Below are 24,940 nucleotides of genomic sequence, written 5' to 3' on the forward strand. Positions count from 1 at the left end.
CTCCTGCTCTTCCTTTCATTCTTACTAGGATCCAGCAAATTCAGCACCCACTAGTCACTAGTCACTGGGCATATACAGTGGTGAACAGGGGACATAGTTCTTGGACCCTACTCTCCGCTTGGGAGAGATAGTCAACAATCACCCAAATAAGTATATAACTAAGAATTGTGCTAACTACTGTGAAAAAAAGAATAGGGTGTTGTGAGAGAGGAAAATGAGGGTGGAGGAGAGGGAATCAATTTAGACATAAGACTTCCATGGGGAAGTGACATTTAAAGTCAGCCTTGGGCTTCCCTGGTGGCGCAGTGGTTGAGAGTCTGCCTGCCGATGCAGGGGACACGGGTTCGTGCCCGGTCCGGGAAGATCCCATGTGCCGTGGAGCAGCTGGGCCCGTGAGCCATGGCCGCTGAGCCTGCGCGTCTGGAGCCTGTGCTCTGCAACGGGAGAGGCCACAGCAGTGAGAGGCCCGCGTATCGCAAAAAAAAAAAGAAAAAAAAAGTCAGCCTTGTTGCATGAGAAGGGGTTAGATAGACACAATATGGAAGGAAAAGCATAGTAGGAAGAGGGACAAGCACATATAAAGATTTTCAGGCAAAAAATAGCTTTGTGTGTTCCAAAAAACAGGGTCAAGAGCCAATGTGTCTGGCCTTTGTGGTATGATGGGTTGGAAGATAGGCAGGGACCTGGTTAAGGATTTTGGATTTTATTCTGAGGGCAATGGATAGCCACTGAAGGATTTGCATGAAACAGTTTATATTTTTTAAAGAATCTCTTTGTTTACTCTGAGGAGAAAGAACTGGAGAGAGGCGAGAAATATGCAGAAAGGTGAGTAAGGAGGCTTTTAGAATTGATTGGGAGATGATGGTGCCCAGTGATGACGGTGAAGATAAAGAACAGAAGACAGTTGGAGGTGTATTTTGGTGGTAGCACTGACAGGACTTAGTGACAGATTGGATTAAGGAGTGGGGGAGAGGGAATAGGAGCTGTTGAAGACACTTTGCTGGGGTGACTTGGTGGATTACATAGATGGTGGTGAGGGAAGAGATAAGAGTTTAGTGTTGGACATGTTTGCTGCATAATATCTGTAAGAGACATTGAATAGATAAGGTCTGTTACTCAGAAGAGCGACCCATCCCCATCTGGGATGGAGATACACAGTTTTCTTTTGGTGTAGTTTTCTTTTTAATTAATTAAGTAATCTGGCTGCGTCAGGTCTTAGTTGCGGCACGCGGGATCTTCACTGCGGCATGCGGGGTCCTTTGTTGCTGCGAGTGGGCTCTTCATTGCGGCGTGAGGGCTCCAGAGCGCGTGGGCTCAGTAGTTGTGGCACGCGGACTTAGTTGCCCCGTGGCATGTGGGATCTTACTTCCCCGACCAGGGATCGAACTTGCGTCCCCTGCATTGGAAGGAGGATTCTTAACCGCTGGACCACCAGGAAAGTCCTGAGATATACATTCAAGAGTAGTTGGTACAGATGGTACTTCAAGCCCTTTGGATGGATGGAACTGTGGAGAGAATATTGAGAGAGGAGCAGAGAATCTGAGTCCTGAGGAATTCCAACATTTAAACTTTAAGTAATAAGGGAGGTGGCAAAGTGTGTTGAGAGGGATACACTAGGGAGGTAGGAGGAAGATTAAAAGAATGTGGTTGTCAGGGAAACCAACCAGAGAGTTTCAAGGAAAGAGGGATGGGAGGGATGGAATGTGCTGAAAGGTCTAGTAAAATGATGGCTGGGAAGTGCCCATTGGATTTGGTAACATGGAGACTCTAGATGATGGTGGAAAAAGCAGATTCTGAGCAGTGGTGCAGGTAGAAGCCAGGCTGGAGAGTGAGTAGAAGAAAGAATAGAAATGATGGAGAGATGAGAGCGTGTACACAACTCTTTACAATCTTGGCTCTGAAGAGAGGACAATAGCTGGAAAGGATTGTCAAGCCGAGGGAAAGTTGTTTGTTTCTCTTTGACAAGGGGGATTCTAGAGTTTATTTGAATGGTTATGGAAATAATTTCGTAGGGAGGGAGAAATTAATGATGTAGGAGAGACAACTGATGGATGAAGGGCACTCGTGGTGGGACTGATGTTTGCTATTTACTGTATGTTGAATATGTACTAGGTATATGCTAAGTTATTAGCACAGTAAGTGATTTATTATTCACAATAGCCCCATGAAGTTGGTATGATTATCCCCATTTTACAGATGAGGAAACTGGGGTTGAGTAGAGAGAGAACCAAATTCTTAGTCCAGAGCTGTTTGATTTCAGAGCTCAGACTCTTAGCTTTTACTTATACTCTTAGAGGACTTCCTCTAATGTGGTATTTTAGTCAGTTTGCCAGGACTGTCATAACAAAGTATGACAGACAGGATGGCATATACAACAGAAATTAATTTTCTTGCTGTCCTGGAGGCCAGAAGTCCAAGACCAAGGTGTCGGCAGATTTGATTTCTCCTGAGGACTGTCTCCTTGGCTTGCAGATGGCTGACTTTTTACTGTGTCCTCATATGGCTCTTTCTCTGTGCACATACATCTCTGGTGTCTCTCCTGGGCTCTAATCTCCTCTTGTTATAAAGACACCAGTCAGCCTGGATGAGGGCCCATTCTAAGGGCCTCATTTTAACTTAATCGCCTCTTTAAAGGCCTGATCTCCAAATACAGTCACATTTTGAGATTAGGACTTCAACATATGAATTTTGGGGGACAAAATTCAGTCCATAGCAGATGGCTTCTGTTTTCTTAAAGTATAAGGAAAAAAACTGGCCGTAGGGGTAGTCTTGAAAAGCATGGAGAAAGATGAAACAGTGATTGAAGAGGGTAGAAGAAGGAGCTTACTAGAGAAATGTAACCTTAGGGTCAGGTGAGATTGGAGATGATTTGTTTACATCCAGTCAACCCAATTATCTGAGTTTCTGCCTCAATATTTAGGCGTATGGGTGGAGTAAAGTATTACATATGAACTCTCAGCTGCCATGAGGCTGCTGTGTGCTCAAACAAAGTTGAAATGTAAGTGAATTTCATTCACATCCTCAGCACAATTACAAATTACTGTATGTCAGGGACCTTTCTGGCTGTTCTTAAATAGTTGAAAACAGGAAAGTTAAATAAATCAGTAACTGCTAGGATTTTGTTGCATTCACCAATGAACAAATTAGCTTGAACATTTTTCCAACCGGTTCTATAAAAAAATTGTTTTTAATGATTACTCACCACTATTTTTATTCTTCTTTCTCTCCCCCTTTCTTTCTTCCTTTTTTCCCCATCTTCACTCATCAATTATTTATTGAACACCTACTACATGTCTGGCACTAGGGATAAAAAGAGTCCACAATCTAGTGTGGGAGACAGGTATATATGCAAAAGACCCCGAAGTGATAGTGCTATTATTAAATTAATAATTCATGTGTTCATTTATACTGCAAATGTATTGAGTGCCTGCTATTAAGTGCCATGCAGTGTGTCAGGCTTAGGATAGAGACATGAATAAGGTATAGTTTTTGCCTTCAAGAAATTTACAACCTGGTAAAGAAAAACAGGTAAGTAAACAAAGGCAATACATTGTAACATTTGTAAAATGTTAAAAGATCTCAAAGAAGGGAGTGACTCTGTTTGTGCTTTCCCTTGCATGTTTGGATACCCATTGAAAAGAGTCTTTGCTGCCTCTTAATGAAAGGAACTGTAAAAAGCACATTTGTTCATTTCACATTTTCTAATGCTCACTGTCTTTGTGTAGTGACAGTTTTGTAGTTCTTGAATTACGAGCAAGCATTGAGTTGGGGGATCTATGACTTTTCTCCTCATTTGAGCTTATTGTCCAAAACCTGCACTATCAACACCTTTTCAAGGTGATAGAATGATTAATGGTACTCCTGAAATACTCGACAGAAACCTGCTGAATGTTAAAGCTTGAGAAAAGTCACAGTAACAAAGCATTATTGTGATGGTGGGTATGCAGAAAGCGTATGCTGGCCTAGCACATATCTCAAATTCTTGGATCTCAGAACTATGTATTAATGTAGGGGTTCCCTGTAATGTAATTTTAAAAAAGAGGATGAATAGCAGATCAAAAACATGGAGAAGAAAATGGATTTTTGTAGATTATGTAACTGAAACATTTTCAACTATCATCTACTTTTACCTTATCTCAGGAAAAAAATTATTTACAACCAAACACTTATTGGGGTTAATTGAGACAATGGATTTAAACTTGTTGCTTTCTTCGGAGGTGATGTGCTATATAAACTCAAGGTGTTATTATCTGCAATGTAGACTTATTTGTGTGGGAAAATGCTAACCATATTATGGAAACAGTGCCGATAGTAGGAGGGAAAAAAGGCAAATCTGATAAATGGTATACGTGAGATTTAGAATCTATAATTAACCTAATAACAGCTGAAAACTGCTTTGATGTCATGCAGTGAACACCCACTATCTGTCTGCATACTGACTTCATTTCAGATGGTGTTCTAGAGTATATCATAGTGGAAAGAGCACTGCATGGGAGTCAGGGTTCATAAATTCTAGTCTAGCTCGGCCATTGACTACCTATGTGCCTCATTTTCCCCACCTTTAAAATGAAATGGTTATGGGCAAAGGTCTCTGAGGTCCTTCTAGTTCTGCTATCTCATCATTCTGTGATTCTACGTCCCATGCCTATCAAAAGCATTTTGACTTTCTTCAAGTTGCTTAAGCCAGCATTTCAGTTAGAATGCATCCAGGAGCTTGTTTCCATGGGCTGTTGGGAACAGCAAGTCCGTGCTTCTCCAGGACTTGATATGTCTTCTGTTAACTGCTGACAGTGAGCCATACCACCTAAAAGGCTCCTTTGGTAGCCTTAAAGATTGAAAGGACAAATGGACAGTGTTGAGAGCTCTGTGGAAGAGGAGACCTGAGAGACGTTGATCATCATGGCCCCTTGGGATTTGCAAAGAGGAATGACTAGAACTGGGCCATTCACTGCTGCCAGGTCAAAGGTCAGGTCAGGAATGTGGACAATGCTGGTGACTCCAGGTAGGTCTAGGAGGGTAAATAAGCCTATTTAGTCCCTCCTGAATCTTGAGAAGATCTGGGCAGCCAAGCTCAGAAAGCTATTAGGAAGTCTCCTAATTTATGAAATTACTTGGAAGAAAAATGTGACATTCATTTTTTGTAATTTGTTACCACACAGTCATTGCATTCTTACTTAATACTCACCAAGTTAATCTACTTTAACAATTCTCACAGTTCAAACATTCACTAAACACACTTTATGATCACTTATTGCGTTAAAAATCTGGTTTTGATTGTTGCTATTATGCAATGGATTCCCTATATCTTAGGAGTTTTAGTGTTGTTGAAAGACCTTTTGAGTTTTCTCCAGTTTTAGTTAAGCACTACTAAATACAATTCTCTGGTGGCAGAGATATATATCTATTATTATTTTACTAATAATAAGCTAACTTGGGGGTGATTATAGGATGATTTGGAGTACTGCCTTTCTTAGTGATAAAAAGTAATGGCTAATTTGTGACTAGGATGTTAAGCCAGATAACTATAACTAATTTTGTGTGTGGAACACAATTATAAGTAAATTAAAGGCCTTTTATAATTGTTTCCATCATGGAATTCCAGTAAACCTTTACATATTTTCCTTAAAATACTGATGAACTTCCTGTATCTGATCATTAAAAAAAATAACTGGATGCCTAATACATATTACAAGATGATTCTTCTTTTTTTTTTTCTTTTTTTTTTTTTTTGCTTTTATCTAGTTGCTTCCAAGATCCGGTACTTACAAGAATATCATAACCGAGTTCTCCACAACATTTATCCTGTACCTTCAGGAACAGATATTGCAAACACCCTGAAATACTTTTCTCAGACCTTGTTAAGGTAAGCTTTAAAATATCCTGTCCTTTGAAAGAATTATTAGGTAGTTCTACTAAATTGATTGGGACCTAAATTTTTATCGAACTGAAAGTCTTGAAGGGCCTTATGTTTTCTAGTGCTCTGCCAGAAGAGTCTGGACTCAAGCTTTCTGGGTGTATATAGCAGAGGAGATCAGAGGCCTAACTGATAAAAATGGCTACTGCCTGCTTTCCTCAGTTGAACGCCTTTTCAAGAGATTTATATAGTGATAAAAGTTATATGTTTGCCACGAATATAGAGTGGAATTAAAAGGAGAACCTACAGTTGCTTAAAATTAAGAACAGGAAACACTTATGGTCTTAAAGAAAATCAGAATTACGAAGCATTTTAAGTTCATCAGTGGTATTTCCTATTTCTCGAAGCATAATTTATGATAATAACAATTATTTTTAATCCATGTAACACTTCAAGTGTTCAATATGCTTTACAATCAATATGGAGGACAACAAACAAAACCACGGCAGCCCTTTTTATACTGTCTGCTTTGACTATAAGGTAGAGACAGGGGGACTCATCTGCTCAGAGTTCTCATTAGAAAAAACAGGCAGACAAAGGTGAGCCTTTCAGGTAAAGACTCAACTGTTGGCGAAATAACGTCGAAGAAGTGAGAGCACACTTCACTTTCCATTAAATTCTCAGGCTTGGTCTCTTCCATTATCCTGATCTCCTCACTCCAAATCTGATTTTAGAAACACGTTTCTTTCAGCTATATAACAGCAAAAGTTTTTTAAGATAGGCATTAGGGAAAGAACACCAGCTCAGAACGACTGTAGTGGCACTGGAGTTCCCAGCAGTCTAAGGCTTTGCCCTGGGCGGACTGAATGCCTTGTAGAAAGAAACCTCACTAGATCAAGTCAGCTCCTAGTCTTCAGTGCCACTATCTCTGTGTTCTTATTCTTTGGAATGTCTCTTCTTCTTTAGAACCCTTAGTGTCCTTGTTCTATGTTAAAGGGATTCTGTTTATCAGATTCGTAGATTTCATACTTACATAGTAAGTTTAGGACCTTGTTATAGGACATTTCTCTTTTCCAATGGCAGTGGAATAATTAGCTCAGTTTTCACATTAATAATCAGATAAGGCACCAAGACATCTGATTCTGTCCTCTTGAATTCTCCTTTTGTCTTTGAGGTCAGGGTTCTCAACGGGAAACACTTTCCTTTATCACAAATTCTGAAAGCTCTCTAAGTGAGAGACACTTTTCAGTAGGAAGCAAATTCCAAATTCCATTTGCAAAGAAACTGTGACATTCTGGTTGGCACTTCGGAACTTGCTGCTTAGGTCTTAGTCATGGTGCCAAAAAATTAAGAAATTTGGGATATTGAAGTCATGTTTGCAAGACATGAGGATTCCATTTTCTTGAGCAATGAATCATTAGAATATGATCATGGGTGACAGCATTTTAATGGTAAAACTAGTGTTAAAATAGTTTATTCAAGTGCTGCTGGGAAAGACTCTATGCAATTGAGTCCATTTTCAAAGGGAGACAATATCAACAGCCACAACGAATGGTAGTACTAACCAATAGCTATTATTATCATAGCAATATTATATTATAATACATAATAGTAATGGTATGTCAAGCACTTTTCTAAGCACTTTACATGTGTCATCTCATTTAACCCCTCATATTAATTCTATTAAATAAGTATACTATTATACCCATTTTATATATAATGAAATTAAAGCACAGAGTGGTTAAATTGCTCAAAGTTACATATCTGGTGAGCATTGGAACCAGAATTCGACCCTGGGAGTCCTAATCCACAGCACACGCTCTGAACAGTTAGGCTACGCTGCTTCTCCGTACTATTGCTGGTTATCATAGTCCAGGGGCACTTCTTTTAGTAAAAACTCGGTTTGGCCTTTGGGAATGCTGGCATCCATTATGAGTCCATAGAGTATAATTTTGGCTCTCTTTGAGATCTAGGGAGGAAAGGAAGTGCTTGGCGCAAAGATTACCATCTTTTTTTTTGTTGTTGTTGGCCGCGCTGCCCAGCTTGTGGGATCTTAGTTCCCTGACTAGGGATTGAACCCATGCCCCCTGCAGTGGGAGCGTGGAATCTTAACCCCTGGACCGCCAGGGAAGTCCCCATCCTTTTGGAAGTTAAATTGAGCTATACCTGAGGTGATGTGGACAGTGTTTCAATTCCCAGATGTTTTAACGCTATCTCCCACTCAGCAATTCATTGTGGCTAGTAGGTCAGAGCAGAGTTGACAGCCTATAGGACACACACACATCAAGTGGGAGGAAGAAAGAAGACACTGAGGAATGTAACAAGTCCCTGGTTGGACTTTAATACTCACAGGTTCAACTCTTGGGCTGAACCCAATGCATTTTCTTTCTTCTCTTTGCCTACCTCAGTTTAAAAAAATTTTTCATCTCTTTTGTTTACTTTCCAATAATTCCAGTAATACAGAACTTAAAACTATTGTCCTATGTATTAGACCAAGTTATGGTCATTTTCATCATTCTCACTGTTGGTTTATACATCCGTAATAATCATATTTATAATTCTTCATTTTACTTATGCTGTTAGAAAGTTCAAGACAAATAAGATGGTCTAAGTATTTGGTGTCCAAGATTCTTTGACAGTAATGCTTTCTACTCACAAACAAGACGGTTCCTTTTGCATTTTATATAATTTATTATATACATTCAGAAGCACTTCTTGCTTTCAGAATTCATATTCTTGGAAAGAAACAAGAAAGCATTAAAGATAAATTCTCACAGAGTAACCCTCTGTCTTTCTCTTTGGGTATTCTCAATGAAGTTAAAATTATTTTGGTTAAAATATACAACATGAAGTTCCAGCAGCATCATTAAGTCACAATTGCATTTTTAGAGTAATAGTCCTTTGGTATTCATGCATGCATGCAACTCTCTGATTTCAGTAGAGGTTTGTACATATTTTCAAAGGCAGAGATTAGGCTAGGTGTTTAACTTCAATTAATTTAATCCATAGGAGAGGAGAGATTATTTGCAGAGAAATATAGAGACCATAATTGACTATATCAGCAGTTGAACAGTCCACATAGGTCCACTTAGTTTATTATTGGACTCAGAGTTCATGGAGGTTCCCCAAACTCTAGGTGAGCAGAAGGCAAGTCCTCTGTGTTACTCAGCTTGCTAGCCCTTGAGTCTAGGGCAATGTTCTGTCCTTAGAAGGGGATCAGTAAGTATTTGTTGAATTGAATTGACTTGAGTCCAAATTTCATCCATCACAGGAACTCTTCTAGAGCATTTACTTAATCTAGCAGTGACCGAGGGTCCTGGGTAAGATTTTGTATGAGTACTGAGGTGTCCTCATTTTAACTTAGTAGGGATCTAAGTGTGGCAATGGACGCACAGTTTATACACAGCTTCAGAGTTTAGTTTTTTGTTTGCTTTTAGTATTAGAAGTGACTATGAAGATCATCTAGTTTAATCTCCCCTCATGGCTGCAGAGGAATCTGTCCATTTTATATTAGAAGCATTCTGGGACCATATTTTAGACATCTAAGGTCTTCTGTAGGGATCTTGCCTTTTATCTGGGAGAACATTTAAAGGCTTTCTTCTAGTCTTCCTATTTCAAACATTCTTTTGGAATTCCTTCCCCCAGGTCACTCTTCTGGTGCCATTCAAACTGCTAGCACATACAATCTTTTTAAAAAAAATCATTGAGTTTGGGGAAAGCTACTTGCTGCTAACTCTTTAGTAAATGTTTAATATGTTTTTAAAAGGGATTCTAGTTTCAGTTTGATAATCTTAATTGAATTCTAATTTCTAATGGCTTAGGAACAAAATACAGACCTTCAAATGACTGATTTATTGTCCACAGAGTAGCTTTAGAGCATAGCATGATCAAGTAAATTTTATGAAGTGCATAGATCTAATTCAAATGTCAAAGTTCATAATCTTATAGAAAGTTTATTTGACATATTAATTTTCTGTGCTATAGATACCTCAGGGCAACTCCTCATCTTTCCCCACACCCACAGTGTTCCTCTTCTCTTGGTTTCGCTTGATGTTGGAAGTAAATGCTTGGTAAAGAGGATCTCAGGAGTGAAGAGGAAAGATGAAGAGTTGTCTTCTGGGTCAAACTCTTCTGAGCAGGGCATTCTTAATATTCTTTTTGGTTGGGTGTACAGACCTCTGGGAAAGAATCTCAGATGGGGAAGATGGTTTTATCATTCCCAAGTTAGACAGTTTGGTTGGGGAAATAAGTTTCTTTTTTTAATGAATAAACTTCACAAAACATCATGAAATCACAATGCATTGTACATTTATTCATGAGCCCTTCTTAAGTTTTTGCACAAACGAAAACATTTCCTTACATTGAAACATGAATGGTAATTTAAAACTGGTTTCATGGATTATTCATCTTCAGCCATTTTTTTCTCAACCTCACCTACTTATTAAATCTAAAAGCAGTGAGAGAGAAGTTTACTGTTTCAGTACTGACGTTTTTTCTTCCCTATGTATATGAAGTTGGTGCTGCTATCATTTGGAAACCCTGCATATACAGGAAGGGAAAAATACCAATGTAGAGCCTCCAAAGTTGATTTCACTAATGTTTGTTAAATTATATCAAACTTTGGAAAAATACTACTGTGTATTTGAAAAGAATAATTAATGTGCTATATTTCCCCCACCAAGGAAAAGTTTGATGAGAGCAATGTACTTAGAGAAAAGCATTAATGTATGCTCTGCAACTAATTTTATTCTCTAAGGCAAAGTATTGTTTTTCCGTGCCACTTCTATAAGAGCCACATGTTGCAGTTTTGGAAGGATGCTGATAGTAGGCTAATTTAGGGCTGAAGTTTGGGAAATAATATTTCTGACTTACATCCATTGTGATTTTAAGGGAATTTTCAGTAGGATAAAATCCTACAGGGTTAAAACAGATTTTTGGTGAGTGGGTTCATCAAGAATATAACACTTAAGGGGGTACTTTTAGGAGTAATTGAGTTATATGAGGAAAGTATAAAGTCTGATGGAAAATCTGATGGTATTTATAATAGATGTAGGCAGGCAGGGGTAACTGGAATGTTGATATTATCCCATTGTAAAGTATAAGCTTACAAAGTTAAATACATCACACACAAAAAAGGTAAATTAAATCCCTTTAAAAATAAAAAAGTTACACTAAATCTTAAGTTATTTATTGCTAAGAAGTATTATATAACTATTCTGAAGTTATTTTTATTATTATTAATTGTTTTTCCCTGGACATTGGGTAACAGAAGACAAAGGAAATCGAGGTAAATTAGGCACATGGAAAATAAAAAGCATGTAGTCATTTTTCTTACATTGTAACATATTTTGCACTAAGAGTAAATAAAAATAAATGTAAATTTGAAATAGCGAGCATGCTTGACACTAACCAATTCTTCACACCACTGTAAAATTGTAAATGTAATATAATTAACTAAGAACTTAGTAATGTTTGATGCACATAGAATAAGTGTAAGATAAGATTATTTCTATGTAATGAAACATTTATAAATTGTTATCTATTTTGATTAACATCAAAGTGTACTATATCAAAGCACTTTGTAAGTGCAGCAGATATTACCAGTATAATGTATAGATATTACCATTATAATGTCTTAATGATTAAATAGTATAACCTAATTAAAAAAAACTAAACATTTGGCTAAGCAGTCATTTCTTCTATTTTTAAATTAGCAACTTTTTCTGCTTTATTGCTTTTACTAAAAGGTTTTTATTTAAAAATTAGTGCTAAAAAAAGCCAATTTATTTTTAAGAATTTCTTTTTACTTCCATTAAAATTTTTTTAACTTTGTAAATTATCTTTCCTTTAGTTTTTAGTGAGTTTTGTTGAATAATAACGTAAGTAGCAGCAGTAACATATATATGAGATCTTATTGTATGACATGCAGCTATATGAGAGATACTGCTTGCTTAGTCTTTAGAATTTTAAAGGTAACTATTTAATAAACCTCTGTTTGTATTCATAAAATAAAATGTTTCCTCCCCAACATGCAAAATTTAAAAAACACACATAAATAACCATTATCATTAGTTCACAAACATATGCTATGGACCATCTACTCTATATTATTTTATAGCTTTTCCAATGTAGTTTAGCTAACATTTTAGAAATATGTATTATTTCTAAATTCATATGCCTGTTTAAACTTCATTATCTCAAATGATACTGACAGAATGTCATGAAACAGTATCATAATATACATATAGACATTATTTTGATGCAATAAACATGTGATTTTTAAGACTCTCTTAATAAACACACATGTTTATTCTTTGCTAAACATGTTTCTGCAAGTGCCATACCTATATTTTGCAAGTTTTTCTTTACCTGATTAAGACAGTCTTGCTGAAAACTTCCTTTGCTTTGAAAGCTCCTTTTAATTAGCAATGAAAGCTCTAACTCATTAGACAAAGCCATCATTCTTCCTTTCCGGAAACCTCGCCTTCATCAAATCAATAAACTGTAAAACATGGGTTTGGCACTGAAACATGCATTTTTATATTTTTGCTCCTTACTAGCCAGATAACACATGAGATGCAATGCAACTTCCACAAAATAAGCCTTACGTTATTGGTATCTCTGTGCATGAAGCTATGCGACCCGTACTAGATTTGTAGATGCTGCTGGTGTGGCAATTGCATCTTATGTGGGATGTATCTGGTGTTTTATTATTTGTTTTAGAGTGTCATTTCAATGTAATGTGCTGTTCTTTGTGTCTTTGTTGTCTCTTTTTTTTCTTTGTCCCCCCAACAGCATTTTGTCCCGCACAGGGAAGAAGGAAAACCAAGATGCCTCCAATTTGACAGTGCCCATGACCATGTGTCTTTTTCCTGTGCCATTCCCACTCACCCCATCTCTAAGACCGCAGGTCAGTTCCATCAACCCTACTGTTACTCGCTCCCTCCTTTACAGCGTCCTGCGAGATGCTCCCTCTGAACGTGGCCTGCAAAGTCGTGATGCTCACTTGTCAGACTACCCTTCTTTGGACTATCAAGGCCTCTACGTGACTTTGGTGACTCTCCTGGATCTAGTTCCTTTACTACAGCATGGCCAACATGGTGAGCATTTAATCAAAACTTTTGAAAATGTACATGTATGTTTATAGATGCTAGAGACTGTTGTTGTTATTATAATAAATTGCTTGAAAGGTCTTTGTGTGGCTAAAACCTTTCTTACACTGAAACTTAATTATGGTGTTTCCCTTATTATCATTTTTTGCTGTTTTATGGCCAGAGGGATGTTATCCAAGTGGGTCTGCATGGGTGGGGGGAATGGGCTGGAGAAAGGAGGAAGACTATAAAAGGAACTTACCTATTCTCCCCTGATCTGCTTATCAGGGAGACTCTGGTTGAAATTACGATTTGGGGGTTAAGTTTTAAAAACTTGCCCCCCAGAAAATGTAAGAGGTGGAGGTTAAAGGGCACGTCATATCCACTGACTAATTCTGTGATTTTGGGGAGCAAATCACAGAATCTCTCTGGGACTCATTTTTCCTGTCTTTAAACCCAGGAGGTTAGATAATAAGAAATCTCTAAGAATTCTTCCAAATTTAACAATCAATAGTTATTAGAAAATGTTGACCAAGTGGTACAATGTATAGTGGTGCTCTATGCTGTATATAGTATATGCATGCCGTGTATGGTATACACTACCCAGTCTTAGTGTTGCTTTAGGACAGAAGCCTAAGAGCATGCTTCTTTTCTTAACTCTTCCTCTTTCTACTGTGTGTCTTTAGTAAATTTCATTATCTTGCATGCTTACCAAATTCTTCTAACCCATAAAAAGGAGCACAATAATATCTACTGCTTAAGTATTCAATATTATATTTGGGAGAATCAAATGAAAAATCATACAGTCAGAAAAACGACTTTTGCAGCAAATGAGCTTTTAATACACCAGCTGTCTTAACTTTAAAGCACTGATAATTTGGTCCATGGAGGTATGATAACCAAAGTTTCACTGTCCCAAAAATTGGAATTTCAGAAATGGGTGGGTGGTGGAGGTTATTTTGTCTTTTAGTTATGGCTAACTTTCCTAAGAGAATGCTTAATGGTTTATTTAGTAAGATGTGTTCTGAACTTAAAAAAAATCTTCTTTTATAGAAATGATGAAATAATGATTATTAATTTGTTTTTTATTATATTCACAATTTTGTATAACAGTGAATATAAAAAATGTAGAAACTTGTGAGTTTGCTTATTGTACAATTTTGTAGCTGTTTGAGTCTAGTCACTTTTATTGTGATCCTATCCCAGCTCAGAACTTAAAGGAGATGACTCTTTGAATGTAATATTCCCGGAGCTTGCCATGGTGGTGAACTTGTCAGTGCTTTTCCTTTGTGACTACCTTCCTGGTCTTGGGATGGGCCACTGAGTTAGGGCCCCTTGATTAAGATAAAAGCATTCAGTTTGGTATCTCACAGCCCATCTAACTGCAGTTAATGTGTAAATTGTGACAATTTCAGGGGGGATTATTTGTATTTTTGCTCTTTTACCCACAGCTATTTTGTGACCTTCCTCTTTACTGTTATCTATAGGCTGTGTTCTTGTTCTGCATAACAGATCTTAGAAGATAGGAAAAACTCACTAGACCATCCCTTAGAGGTTAAAAACCAATACAACCCTGTTTTGATCTGAATGACATCAGACTTTCCGAGGGAGGGAGTTTAGAACGTGGAATTCTGGTTCCCAAGCTGGAACTTCTAAATAAGAATGACTGAGGTGTGGGTCCTGAGGATCTGAATTTTTAACTAGCTCTCTGGGTGATTCTTCTGTACACCAAGTTTGAGAACCACTGCACTTGCACTGTACCCAGCAGAGCTGCATTTTTGTTGCGCTTCACCTACTAACTCTCAGGTGATCTTGGGCAATCACTTTCCTTCTCTGGGCCTCAGTCTCCTCATTTGAAAAATATTCCGGGGGGGCTTCAGGTTCCTTTCAGTGCTAATGTTCTGTAACTAGGCTAAAAGGCAGCTGAGGTTTCTTATGTGCACAGGCTCAGTCAGTTCTTAGGAATACACTTGTGAATTTTCGATTTCATCAATTTGAGCCCAAGGTTGACTGACCCTCACTCCCCAGTGGGCAGTGTGGCCACATCCTCTCTGCTGTCAGTTGATGTTCTTGTTGAGGTGGCATATTAATTCTAATGATAATCAGAATTAACATTAGGCATCAAAATAGCACAAAGAAGGTGCATCTGCTACAAGACAAACAAGTCTAATAATTTTCTTTTATAATGGATACGAAAATGAGAAAAAGTCTTCATTGTCAAGTCTTGGCTGATGACCTGTATATCAGGAGATCCAGAAACATCAAAATATATATTCAGTGTAATGGGGTTCGGTTTACATGCATTCTAAAGCTAAATCGTTATGATTTTTTGAATGTCCTCTATTTTTACTCCTTGTGCAGGTAATAATAGTAACAATATTAATATTCATAATAATATCTAATATTTGTGGAGCACACATTAGGTGCTATGTTAAGCACTTTACGTTTTTCTCATTTAAACCTCCTAACGATCCTTCTAATGAAGTGAGGTAGGTACTGTTCCTATCACTTAAAAATGTTGGTAGAAAGATTATTATTAGCTGGCACGTCCTTCTGTGATCATTGATAACTAAGTGTGCAGGGTCACGCAGTATCAGTTTACAGCTTTCTTTCTTTGGTGCGTGCTGAAACTGCCGCTGTGCTGGAAGACGCAAATCACTTCATTGCCCAGGACTCCAGATGTAGGAAGATTGTTCGGTCGATGGAGCAGAAATAGCATGGTTTTATTTCCAGTCTTGCCCTTGACTTTTCTAAAAATTCCCGTGAGAAAATAATTTAACATTGCTGTGCCACAGTGATCTTGTGTAAAATGTAACAGAGGTAAGAATGCTGGAAGGATTTCAAGATTCGTTAATCACTTGGAAAGTGCTTTTCATTTATGAAATCAGGGAGTAATATGAATACCAAGTACTAATGAAGATGGATACGGTGTTGAGGAAAACCTCACATCATAGATATGGTTGACCCTCGAACAACTTGTGGAGTTAGGGGCACTGAGCCCCCATATAGTTGAAAATCTGCGATCTCTGCTGCTCTCTCTGCCTCAAAAACAAAGGAATTGATAAATGACTCACCTAAGGGCAGGGAGCTGAAACAGTTTGGATAAAATCAGGACTCAAACCCTAGTTCTTTGGGTTCCACTTATTGTGATCTCTAATTGAACACAAACTTTTTCCCGCACTTAGTTGATTTAAAGATCTGTAAAATGAAGATACAGGTACTATATTTATAGAAAAAATCCATGTATAAGTGGACCCACACAGTTCAAACCTGTGTTGTTCACGAATCAACTGTATATTTCTTTTTTTTTTTTTTTTTTGCGGTACCAGGGCCTCTCACTGTTGCGGCCTCTCCCGTTGCGGAGCACAGGCTCCGGACGCGCAGGCTCAGCGGCCATGGCTCACGGGCCCAGCCACTCCGCAGCATGTGGGATCTTCCCGGACTGGCGCACGAACCCGTGTCCCCTGCATCGGCAGGCGGACTCTCAACCACTGTGCCACCAGGGAAGCCCTGTATATTTCTTAATGCAATCATTCATCAAAGACTGTGTACGCACTCTACAGAACTCTTGATAGGAAGGGAGTGATGGTTGCTTATAATTTAAACCAGTTCATAAAAACTTAAAATGTAAAATTAGCATTTTTTGTTAAATGGCAAAATATTCAGTGACTGATTACTTCATTTTGTTTTGTAGATCTTGGACAGTCAATATTTTATACAACTACGTGTTTGCTCCCCTTTCTCAATGATGATATTCTGAGTACTTTGCCCTACACGATGATATCAACTTTAGCTACCTTTCCTCCGTTTCTGCACAAGGATATTATTGAATATCTCAGCACATCTTTTCTACCAATGGCTATATGTAAGTTCGGTCTTACCTAATACTAGATTATTTTTATGTGTTGTATGAATGGAAATTGCTTTTGCTGTTTAGGCTACAGATTTTCAAGATTATAATGGAATCACTTGCTGTATATATGTGCTTTGATTTAAATTCAGTTATTTCAGCATGAATAGTATGGTGAACATCAAAGAAATGAAAAGACAATTATACCTTAGAACTGTTGTATTCACATAGCTTGATCTTATTGGATAGGAAGAAAGAACATGTCAAGGCACAGTCTGTATTTCCTCCATATAAATTATGGTATTTTTTGGCTACTTTAGAAAAAAGGGTGGAGCAAAGTGTTGCCTTTGATGTAGAAATTCTTATCTTTTGCATCTGAAAGAAGTAGGGTGTGCCAGGAAGAGCAATGGATAGAATCAGGATATGTAGATCTCCTGTGGTCTCAGTTCTGTCTGTAATCTGCTGTATGATGTGAGGTTGGGCGACCGACATAGTTGAAACCTCATCTCCAGAATGATGATATCATCAGCTTTCCCTCACAGGGGTGTTGTGATGACAAAATGAGTCAAAATTTATGAAAACACTTTGAAAAAAGCTGAAATTTACAACTCATGTGCAAGGTACTCTTATAAACATGGAATTGATTTGAATTCTGTTTCACTTTTATAAACTTAATTCTGCAGGCTTTCCAGATGTGATAACAGAGAGAAAAAAATAAGTCGGGTTGTGTTTTTTATGATCAAAATCCTGCTAAATTATTTTTTAAAAGAAATGGGTGATTAATTAATTTACGTTTCAGTGGATAATCTGAAAAGATTATGGGTGTAGGAGTCAAACATATCTAGATTCAAATCACAGCTCTGCTACCAGCTAGCTGTGTGAGCTTAGGCAAGTTACCTAACCTTTCTGTTTCTTACCTGTAAAATGAGAATAATGATAATACTGCCTCATAAGGTCGCTGTGGCAATTGAGATGATTAACTGGAACATTGATAGAGTGCTAGCACAATGCCTAGTGTTCAATAAGTGTTAGTTTACTTCTCTCCTTCCCTCAACTCTTGTTCTATAATAATGCCTGTGTTGGTCACATTCAATTCCTAGAGATCATTTTTCACTGTTTTGTACTTTTATGATCTTATTAAAGTTGTTGCTTTGTAATTACAATTGGTAAACATATGTACCTTAGAGCCACATTTACTTATTTTACAATTGAGTTTAATTTTAGCTATGGAATTGTAATTTTCATGTCTTTTAAACAAAGAGTCTGACTTCTGCCTAAATTATATAGCTATTTAGAAAATTAGCAGACTGATCATACTGTTCAAGTAATAGAATATTTGATTGTTCTCTTTTTTGGTTCTGTGTATCCTTATTGACAAGTACTTGCTTATGGATACAGCCTTAGGATTGCATAGTTGTATTTTTTTTTTTTTTTTTCGTGGTGGGCGGGCCTCTCCCATTGCGGAGCACAGGCTCCGGACGCGCAGGCTCAGCGGCCATGGCTCACGGGCCTAGTCACTCCGCGGCATGTGGGACCTTCCCGGACCATGGCGCGAACCCATGACTCTCAACCACTGCGCCACCAGGGAAGACCCCCTGTATTTTTTTTTAATAAGTATGTTAACTGTTAAACTTAGGCATAGAATTTTTTTTCTTTTAAGAATAGCAGGTGAGGCTGCATCTTTCTAATAATGAGTGTAAATTCACTGTACCCTTCCTTCTTAGAAATAAATTAATAATTTTGGGAGATGTAGTGCATATTTCAGGCCCTTAAAGTTATAAAGAGCAAACGAGCATGTGACAGCTGGAAAATTGTTTCTTCACCCTTGATTATTAATTTCTGCTTAATTAGAAACAGACCCCAAAACATGCCTTGTAGTCACATTGGAATCCTTACTTATTTAAATGTGTGAACTTGGCAACTAAGGAGAACAAAATAGTAAGCTGAGTTTACAAAACTTGTGTGAAAATTTTAGTGCTTATTAGTGGAGTAGCTTGGTGTTCGTTTAAAGGGTAGGGACAAGTCATTTCTGTCTCCATTTTTTTTTTTTACTGTAAAGGAGAGGTTTACAAAACAATGTTCCATCTCTAAGGTTATTTCCGTCTTAATAATTCTAGGTTAAATAACATCAATCTTATTTTACGTAAGAGGCACATATCTTCCTCCAATGCAGTCGCTGATCTGCTTCATTTATTTTGCTGCTCTGGTTTTAGTCTCCTAGTTCTGACTTTCTCGTTTCTCGTCACCATTCCTGTAGTTCAACAGTAGCCAATCTTTGTCATCTTTAAATCTTTGAAAAGAAATTGTGGTACTAACCTTTCAAGCCAAATTCTGTTAAACGATTCAGGCATTTCTTTTGTACTTATTCCTTCATAGAGTAGGTACAAAGGACATAGATCCAAAGATGGAGGGAATTGGGTTCCAGATTGATCAAGTCAAACTGAATTGATGTGAGAATGTGTGTCTGTTGTTTGCGTCCATGTTGGTTTTATTTTTGGAAGTTGTTTCAGTGTGTAGAAATTCTGACCAAAACAAGAGGGGAGCATTTAACTTCTTTGAGAATATTTTTATTTCAGGCCTGAGATGAAGGATGTTGCATTTTCTGAGTACTTGATAAAGTCTTTAAGACAAAAAGGCTTTTATCTCTTTGGTATGGTATTCACAAGGTCAAATGTAATACATGGGCAGTTTTTCAGGTGTTAAATGATTATATCATTAAGGTCTTAGAAGATGAAAGTCTGAGCTCTCAAGTGGACCTAATGAAGTATTGCAGCTCCTTCAGTTTAAGAGCCCTGCATGTATATCAGTTATGTCTTTTATGTCATTTTTGTCATTAAACCAAGTACTGTGCTTTTATTTTAAATAACTCCTCTGAGGTGCTGCAGAGCAAACTGCAATTTATTATAAAAATTTCCTTTGACATAACCTTTTCTTGTTAACTCTTTCCTTCCTTGTGTATATATTAAGATACACTTGTTTTTATTCCACATGTGTGCAATAGGCTTTGTTTACATATATATATTAAAGGAGTTACTAAGAATTGAAAAAGTCATTTGCATTTCACCATGGAAACCTCTCTTTTTCCACAAAGGTTCTGTGATTTGTGGACCAAATTGAAATATGGATGTTGGGAAGATGATATTTTGGCAGAGAAAAGAAAAAGCGGGTCCCAAATGAACATTATGTGATGTAGGATACATTATTTTAAAGTGAATAGTAAAGCTGAACAATTAGATCAGTGAAAGAGCCTTCTAGTGGTATCTTGGTATCCTGAACTGTGCAGTCTCATCTAGTTTCTTTTCCAACTTAAATTTCCTCAAAAATCATTCATCCTCAGGTAAAAAAAAGAGGTTCATTTAGATCTTTGCATTGAATTAAAAGCAATTGTATGATGTAATTGAAGGTCTGCTTCCAAACCGTTGGCCCTGTATCATTTTTTTGTTCTATTGCTACTACAGAGGATGTGTGTTATGTTCTATGATCTTCCAAACACTAATAAGTAAAGATAATAGAAAAAAGACAGTAAAATACCAACACGATATTGATGGTATTTAAATAATCTTTTATATATAAAATCTGTTTTATTAGCTAATGATTGTTTTTATAAAGTAAATCTTACTATACTTTAAGAGCTTTATTATTGAATTGTGGGAAATGTTTTGGAATAGGAATCCAGAAGGGCTGAATTGTAGGCTGAATCTCTCAACCTTATCAAACTTTAGTTTCTTTAGCTGTAAATTTGTGAATAATCATAACCTCACTTGTCTACATCACAATGTTTGTTGTGAAGACCATGGCATAACATATGGGAATGACCTTTGAATATTGTCTGATGTTATACCAATGTATAACACTCAGTCAAATAACAGACATGTCAAATCCCATTGCAACTAATTCCAATATTCTGCTCAAAATCACATGTTGTCCTGAAATTTTATCATCTTAAATATTGCTTGAAATAATAACGGGCCATCTGCTGAGGCTTGGGATTTTTTTCCCCTAGAGTGTGTTGTATAATAACAGTAATTGTTTCACCTTAATTCTTTTTTTTTTTTTTTTCGCGGTACGCGGGCCTCTCACTGCTGTGGCCTCTCCCATCGCGGAGCACAGGCTCCGGACGTGCAGGCCCAGGGGCCATGACTCACGGGCCCAGCCGCTCCGCGGCATGTGGGATCCTCCTGGACCAGGGCACGAACCCGTGTCCCCTGTATCGGCAGGCGAACTCTCAACCACTGCGCCACCAGGGAAGCCCTATAACAGTAATTGTTATGTCAGGTTTTGATCTCATAGAACCTGACAGAACACCTCTGCAGTGTTGATGGGCAATCCTGTCTCTATGACTTTTTATTAATCTACCAATCTGCACATATTTTAATGCTACATAGACTTCCAGTTCATGGTGTCTTAGTCCTCCCTTTATGTTGAACTGATATGACCTTCTGACAGCACAGGTATCTTATGCTCAAACCCTATCTCATGGAACACAGTTACCTCTGCTTACACAAACAGAGGCCACTTGCTAATCCAGGCAGCACAGGAAATGGTTCTGTCATATGGTAGAACTGGCATCAGAGTGTTTTTCTTCTTCCCAGGTGATTCTCTCACCTTTACCCCTTAAAAAGGTATAAGGCTAGAGGGGTTTATTTAAATATATTTCAATTCAGACCACTTCTTACCACTGTCTGTCATCTGGACCAGACCAATAGCTTCTGAGCTGGTCTCCATGCTTCTACTCTTAGCCCTCCTACAGCCTGCTCTCCACCAAAAAGCCAGAGCTATCCTCCAAACATGTGAGTCAGATCATGTCACTTCCCTCTTAAAAAACGTGTAATAGCCTTCCATCACTCCTACAAATCAAATTCAACACCCTTCCGTGGCCCACAAGGCCCTCTGCCTTGTGATGTGGGCCCTGCTTATCTTACTACTTCATCACTTGTGTCTGCTAATGTTCACTCTGCTCTGTCCATATTGGCCTTTCTGCAGTTTCATAAAGGCACCAAGCTTTTGCTTTTCCTCTGTGTCAAAAGCCCTTTGTGCAAATGGTCACATGATTTGCTTCCTCACTCCCTTCAGGTCTCAGCTCAAGTCTCATAGTCTTCCCAGAGGCCCTTCTTTACTCTCAAGCTAAAATAGGACCTTCCATTGCTTTCTACATATTCGCTTGCCCTGCTTTATATTTCTTCACAGGTATTTGTTTGCCTGTTCCTCTGGAATAGTGCTGTCCACAGAACTTTCTGCAATGATGGAAATGTTATAGAAAATTCTGTGCCATCCGATAGAATAGCCGCTAGCCACATGTGGCAACTGAGCACTTGAAAATGTATCTAGTGAGAGAGAGGAACTGAATTTTTAATTTAATTTACTTTTAATTAGTTTAAATTTAAGCACATGTGGCTACTATATTGGATAGCACAGCTCTAGCATTTAAGCTTCATAAAGACAAAGACTTGCCTATCTTATGGCTGTGTCTCAAGGGCCTAGAACAATGTCTGGATACTGAAAAAAAAAATACTCTGTGAATAAATAAGTGACTAGCACATTAGCTGTGAAGTCAAGTGACTTAGGCTGTAGTCCTAATAATTAGGTTGGTGTTCACATGCAAAATTTGGTTTCCCTTTTATAAGATGGCTTTTCCCATATACTTTTTTTTAAAAAAAATGAGAATCATATAAGAGCTATACATGATAACACGTTAGGAATTACAAAATGCAGAAACAGATTAAGAAATTGTTATTGTTCATAGAAGGAGGGGATGGTGGTAATGATTATTTTGGTGGTGCCAGGAAGATCAGAGAATAGGTCTTAAAACTTAATTGTATTTTCTGAGCTCAACATTAAGTGTAAAATTTTCTTATTTTTATTACTCCTCTGCTTCCTTCCATTGTATGTAGCTTTGACCTTAGACACCCTCATGGGGACAAGTTGCACATCTGTTTGGCTTGTGCCTTTTTAACAAGATTCAATAAATGATGTGTGCCTCTGCATGTTTATTAAATTAGAATTGTGGTGATTTTGTTCAATCTGTTAGAAAGCTATGAAATTGCAAGGCACTGTCTGTTTATAGAAATATTGGAGCCAGTTTCTGAGGGCTGGAGCCACGGGAGCACTCTTGGCTTTGTGGCTGACCATTCTTGAGGGAGAGAGTAGATTTGTAGGGGTAGGGGGGACATTCAGAGGTCACCGAGCCATTTGTCCTCTTCTCCAAATAAACTTCATCTAAATCATCTGAGACATTTGGGCATCTCTCCCATTTTTTTTTTTAGTATTTATTTATTTATTTATTTTGGCTGCACCGGGTCTTAGCTGCAGCACACGGGATCTTTTAGTTGCAGCATATGAACTCCTAGCTGTGGCATGCATGCGGGATCCAGTTCCCCAACCAGGGATCAAACTCGGGCCCCCTGCACTGGGCGCGCAGAGTCCCACCCACTGGACCACCAGGGAAGTCCCATCTCTCCCATTTTTAAAGGCCTCCAGGCACAGTGCTTCTCAGCCTACCTTAATAAGTAGTTTTCATTTTTTAGAAACACTTATATTTTAAAAGTTTGAAATGAGTTTAAACAAAGGTGAAAACACTTGTCCCAAAAGGAATGGATATAGTATACATATAATTATTTTTCCTTGCGTATGTCAAAGACTACACTTTCTTTTGCTTTTTTCCCCCTTAAAGAAAGAACACAAGGGCATGCAATTATTCCTCCCACACTTGGACACCTTACTGAGTATTTCCTTTCTTGTTCTCATTCCTGTAGTAGTACTTCTCAAATGCAGCTCCAAGGCCCACTTGGTCAGAATCACTTGATGTCCTTATTAAACATGTAGCTTTCCTGCTTCCAAACTGATTGAGTTAGACTCTCTAGGTATGGGGCCCTGGAAGCTGAATTTGAACCACCTCCCGTCTAAACTCTGAGAGAAACTGAATCTTGTTCTTTAGGATTTGGCACAAAGATTTTTTTCCTTGATTAATCGTATTTGATTAATCAGTTTTAACATCTAAGAACAGTGAGCTGATCCTCACATCTTTGTATAATAACTAATTCTTATTTATATTGTATAACCAAACTAATTTATGTACCTGAATATCACCTGCTTAGTGGGTTAGCAGCAGCCCAGCAGTAAGTTACTAATAAAAGCAAACTCAGGTAAATGGAACTTAATTATAGATCTGTTTTATTTGTTTGTTTATTTCTGTAAAGCTATTGTAAAGGCCACTGTCCATTGTGGTGCTCAGTTTTTTACGTTAAAAAGAAGAATCATGTTAAATTTTTTTTGTCTTCTCTACTGTACTATTCAACAAACCTTTTATTAGTGCTTTAATGATTCTTTTATCCCTGTCTTTTATTATAAGTTGCCTTATTCTTGTTGGTTGTAGGTGAGATACTATTCCCACACATTGCACTTTAATACTTTAAAATAAAGCAGATTTTAGGGTTATCTGCTTTTTTCTTGTTGTCTGTGTTGATGGTCTTCTGCAGTATGTGTTGGAAATTGAGAGTTGACTTATTGAGGGTGTTATAGTCACTGTTTACTGTTCTGTTCATGCTTTCTTGACAATTTGCTACAGGAGCCCAGATCTAAGGAGAGGTTTCTGCTATTCCTGCAATTATCCTGAGAAAAGGAATTCATTTTATATTTGAGTCCTTGTAAAGTATTGTGGGCCCTTTCTCAGTTACTGTGTTTAGAATAATAAAGTACTCTGGGGACAACATATTACCCTGAATGACCTCCATCAATGATAGTTCTGGATGCTTATAGAGGTTACCTGATACCCTCTATTAAAAAAGAAAGAGAAAGAAAGTTAATACAGTATTGGATGTCATCCTAAACAAGCCACTTAAAGATGTCTCTTAAAAGCAGTATGTAAATGGTTTTCACATGGAGATCACAATTATACAGCTAAAAGATGAATTTTGAAGAAACCAACTGGCTTTGTGATTGAATACTGCGGGATAGGATAAAATGTCCAGCAACAGCATTATTCACAGATTCAAAAAGTGCTGTATTTCAATCAACTCAGGTGGATGTGAAGATGGTAAGCTCTGGAAAACTAAAAAAGTGACTGTCATGGTGATTAAGATGCTGATGATGAAGTTACATGTGAAGGTTTGAATAAAATTGTTTAATGATAGGTGAGAGTTGAAAATA

At 37.7% G+C, this 24,940-nt stretch overlaps 1 protein-coding gene across 5 annotated transcripts in view; it reads left to right on the forward strand.

Annotated features, from left to right (window-relative positions):
- The window catches only part of UNC79 (unc-79 homolog, NALCN channel complex subunit), a gene marked incomplete at both ends in the record, with an annotated part of 255,665 nt that overhangs the window by 31,588 nt on the left and 199,137 nt on the right, over positions 1-24,940 (forward strand). For 2 of the 5 annotated variants that reach the window (XM_079699488.1, XM_079699490.1), the window contains 3 exons: positions 5,751-5,863; positions 12,650-12,954; positions 16,640-16,810. In XM_079699488.1, the coding sequence (XP_079555614.1) occupies positions 12,708-12,954; positions 16,640-16,810 (418 nt within the window). Of the gene's footprint in view, positions 1-4,845; positions 5,003-5,742; positions 5,864-12,649; positions 12,955-16,639; positions 16,811-24,940 lie in introns of those variants that run through there. The other 3 variants (XM_079699487.1, XM_079699486.1, XM_079699489.1) reach the window with 3 other exon arrangements.

Source organism: Hyperoodon ampullatus, assembly GCF_949752795.1.
Source record: "Hyperoodon ampullatus genome assembly, chromosome: 3".
In the NCBI taxonomy this organism is placed as follows: Eukaryota; Metazoa; Chordata; class Mammalia; order Artiodactyla; family Ziphiidae; genus Hyperoodon; species Hyperoodon ampullatus.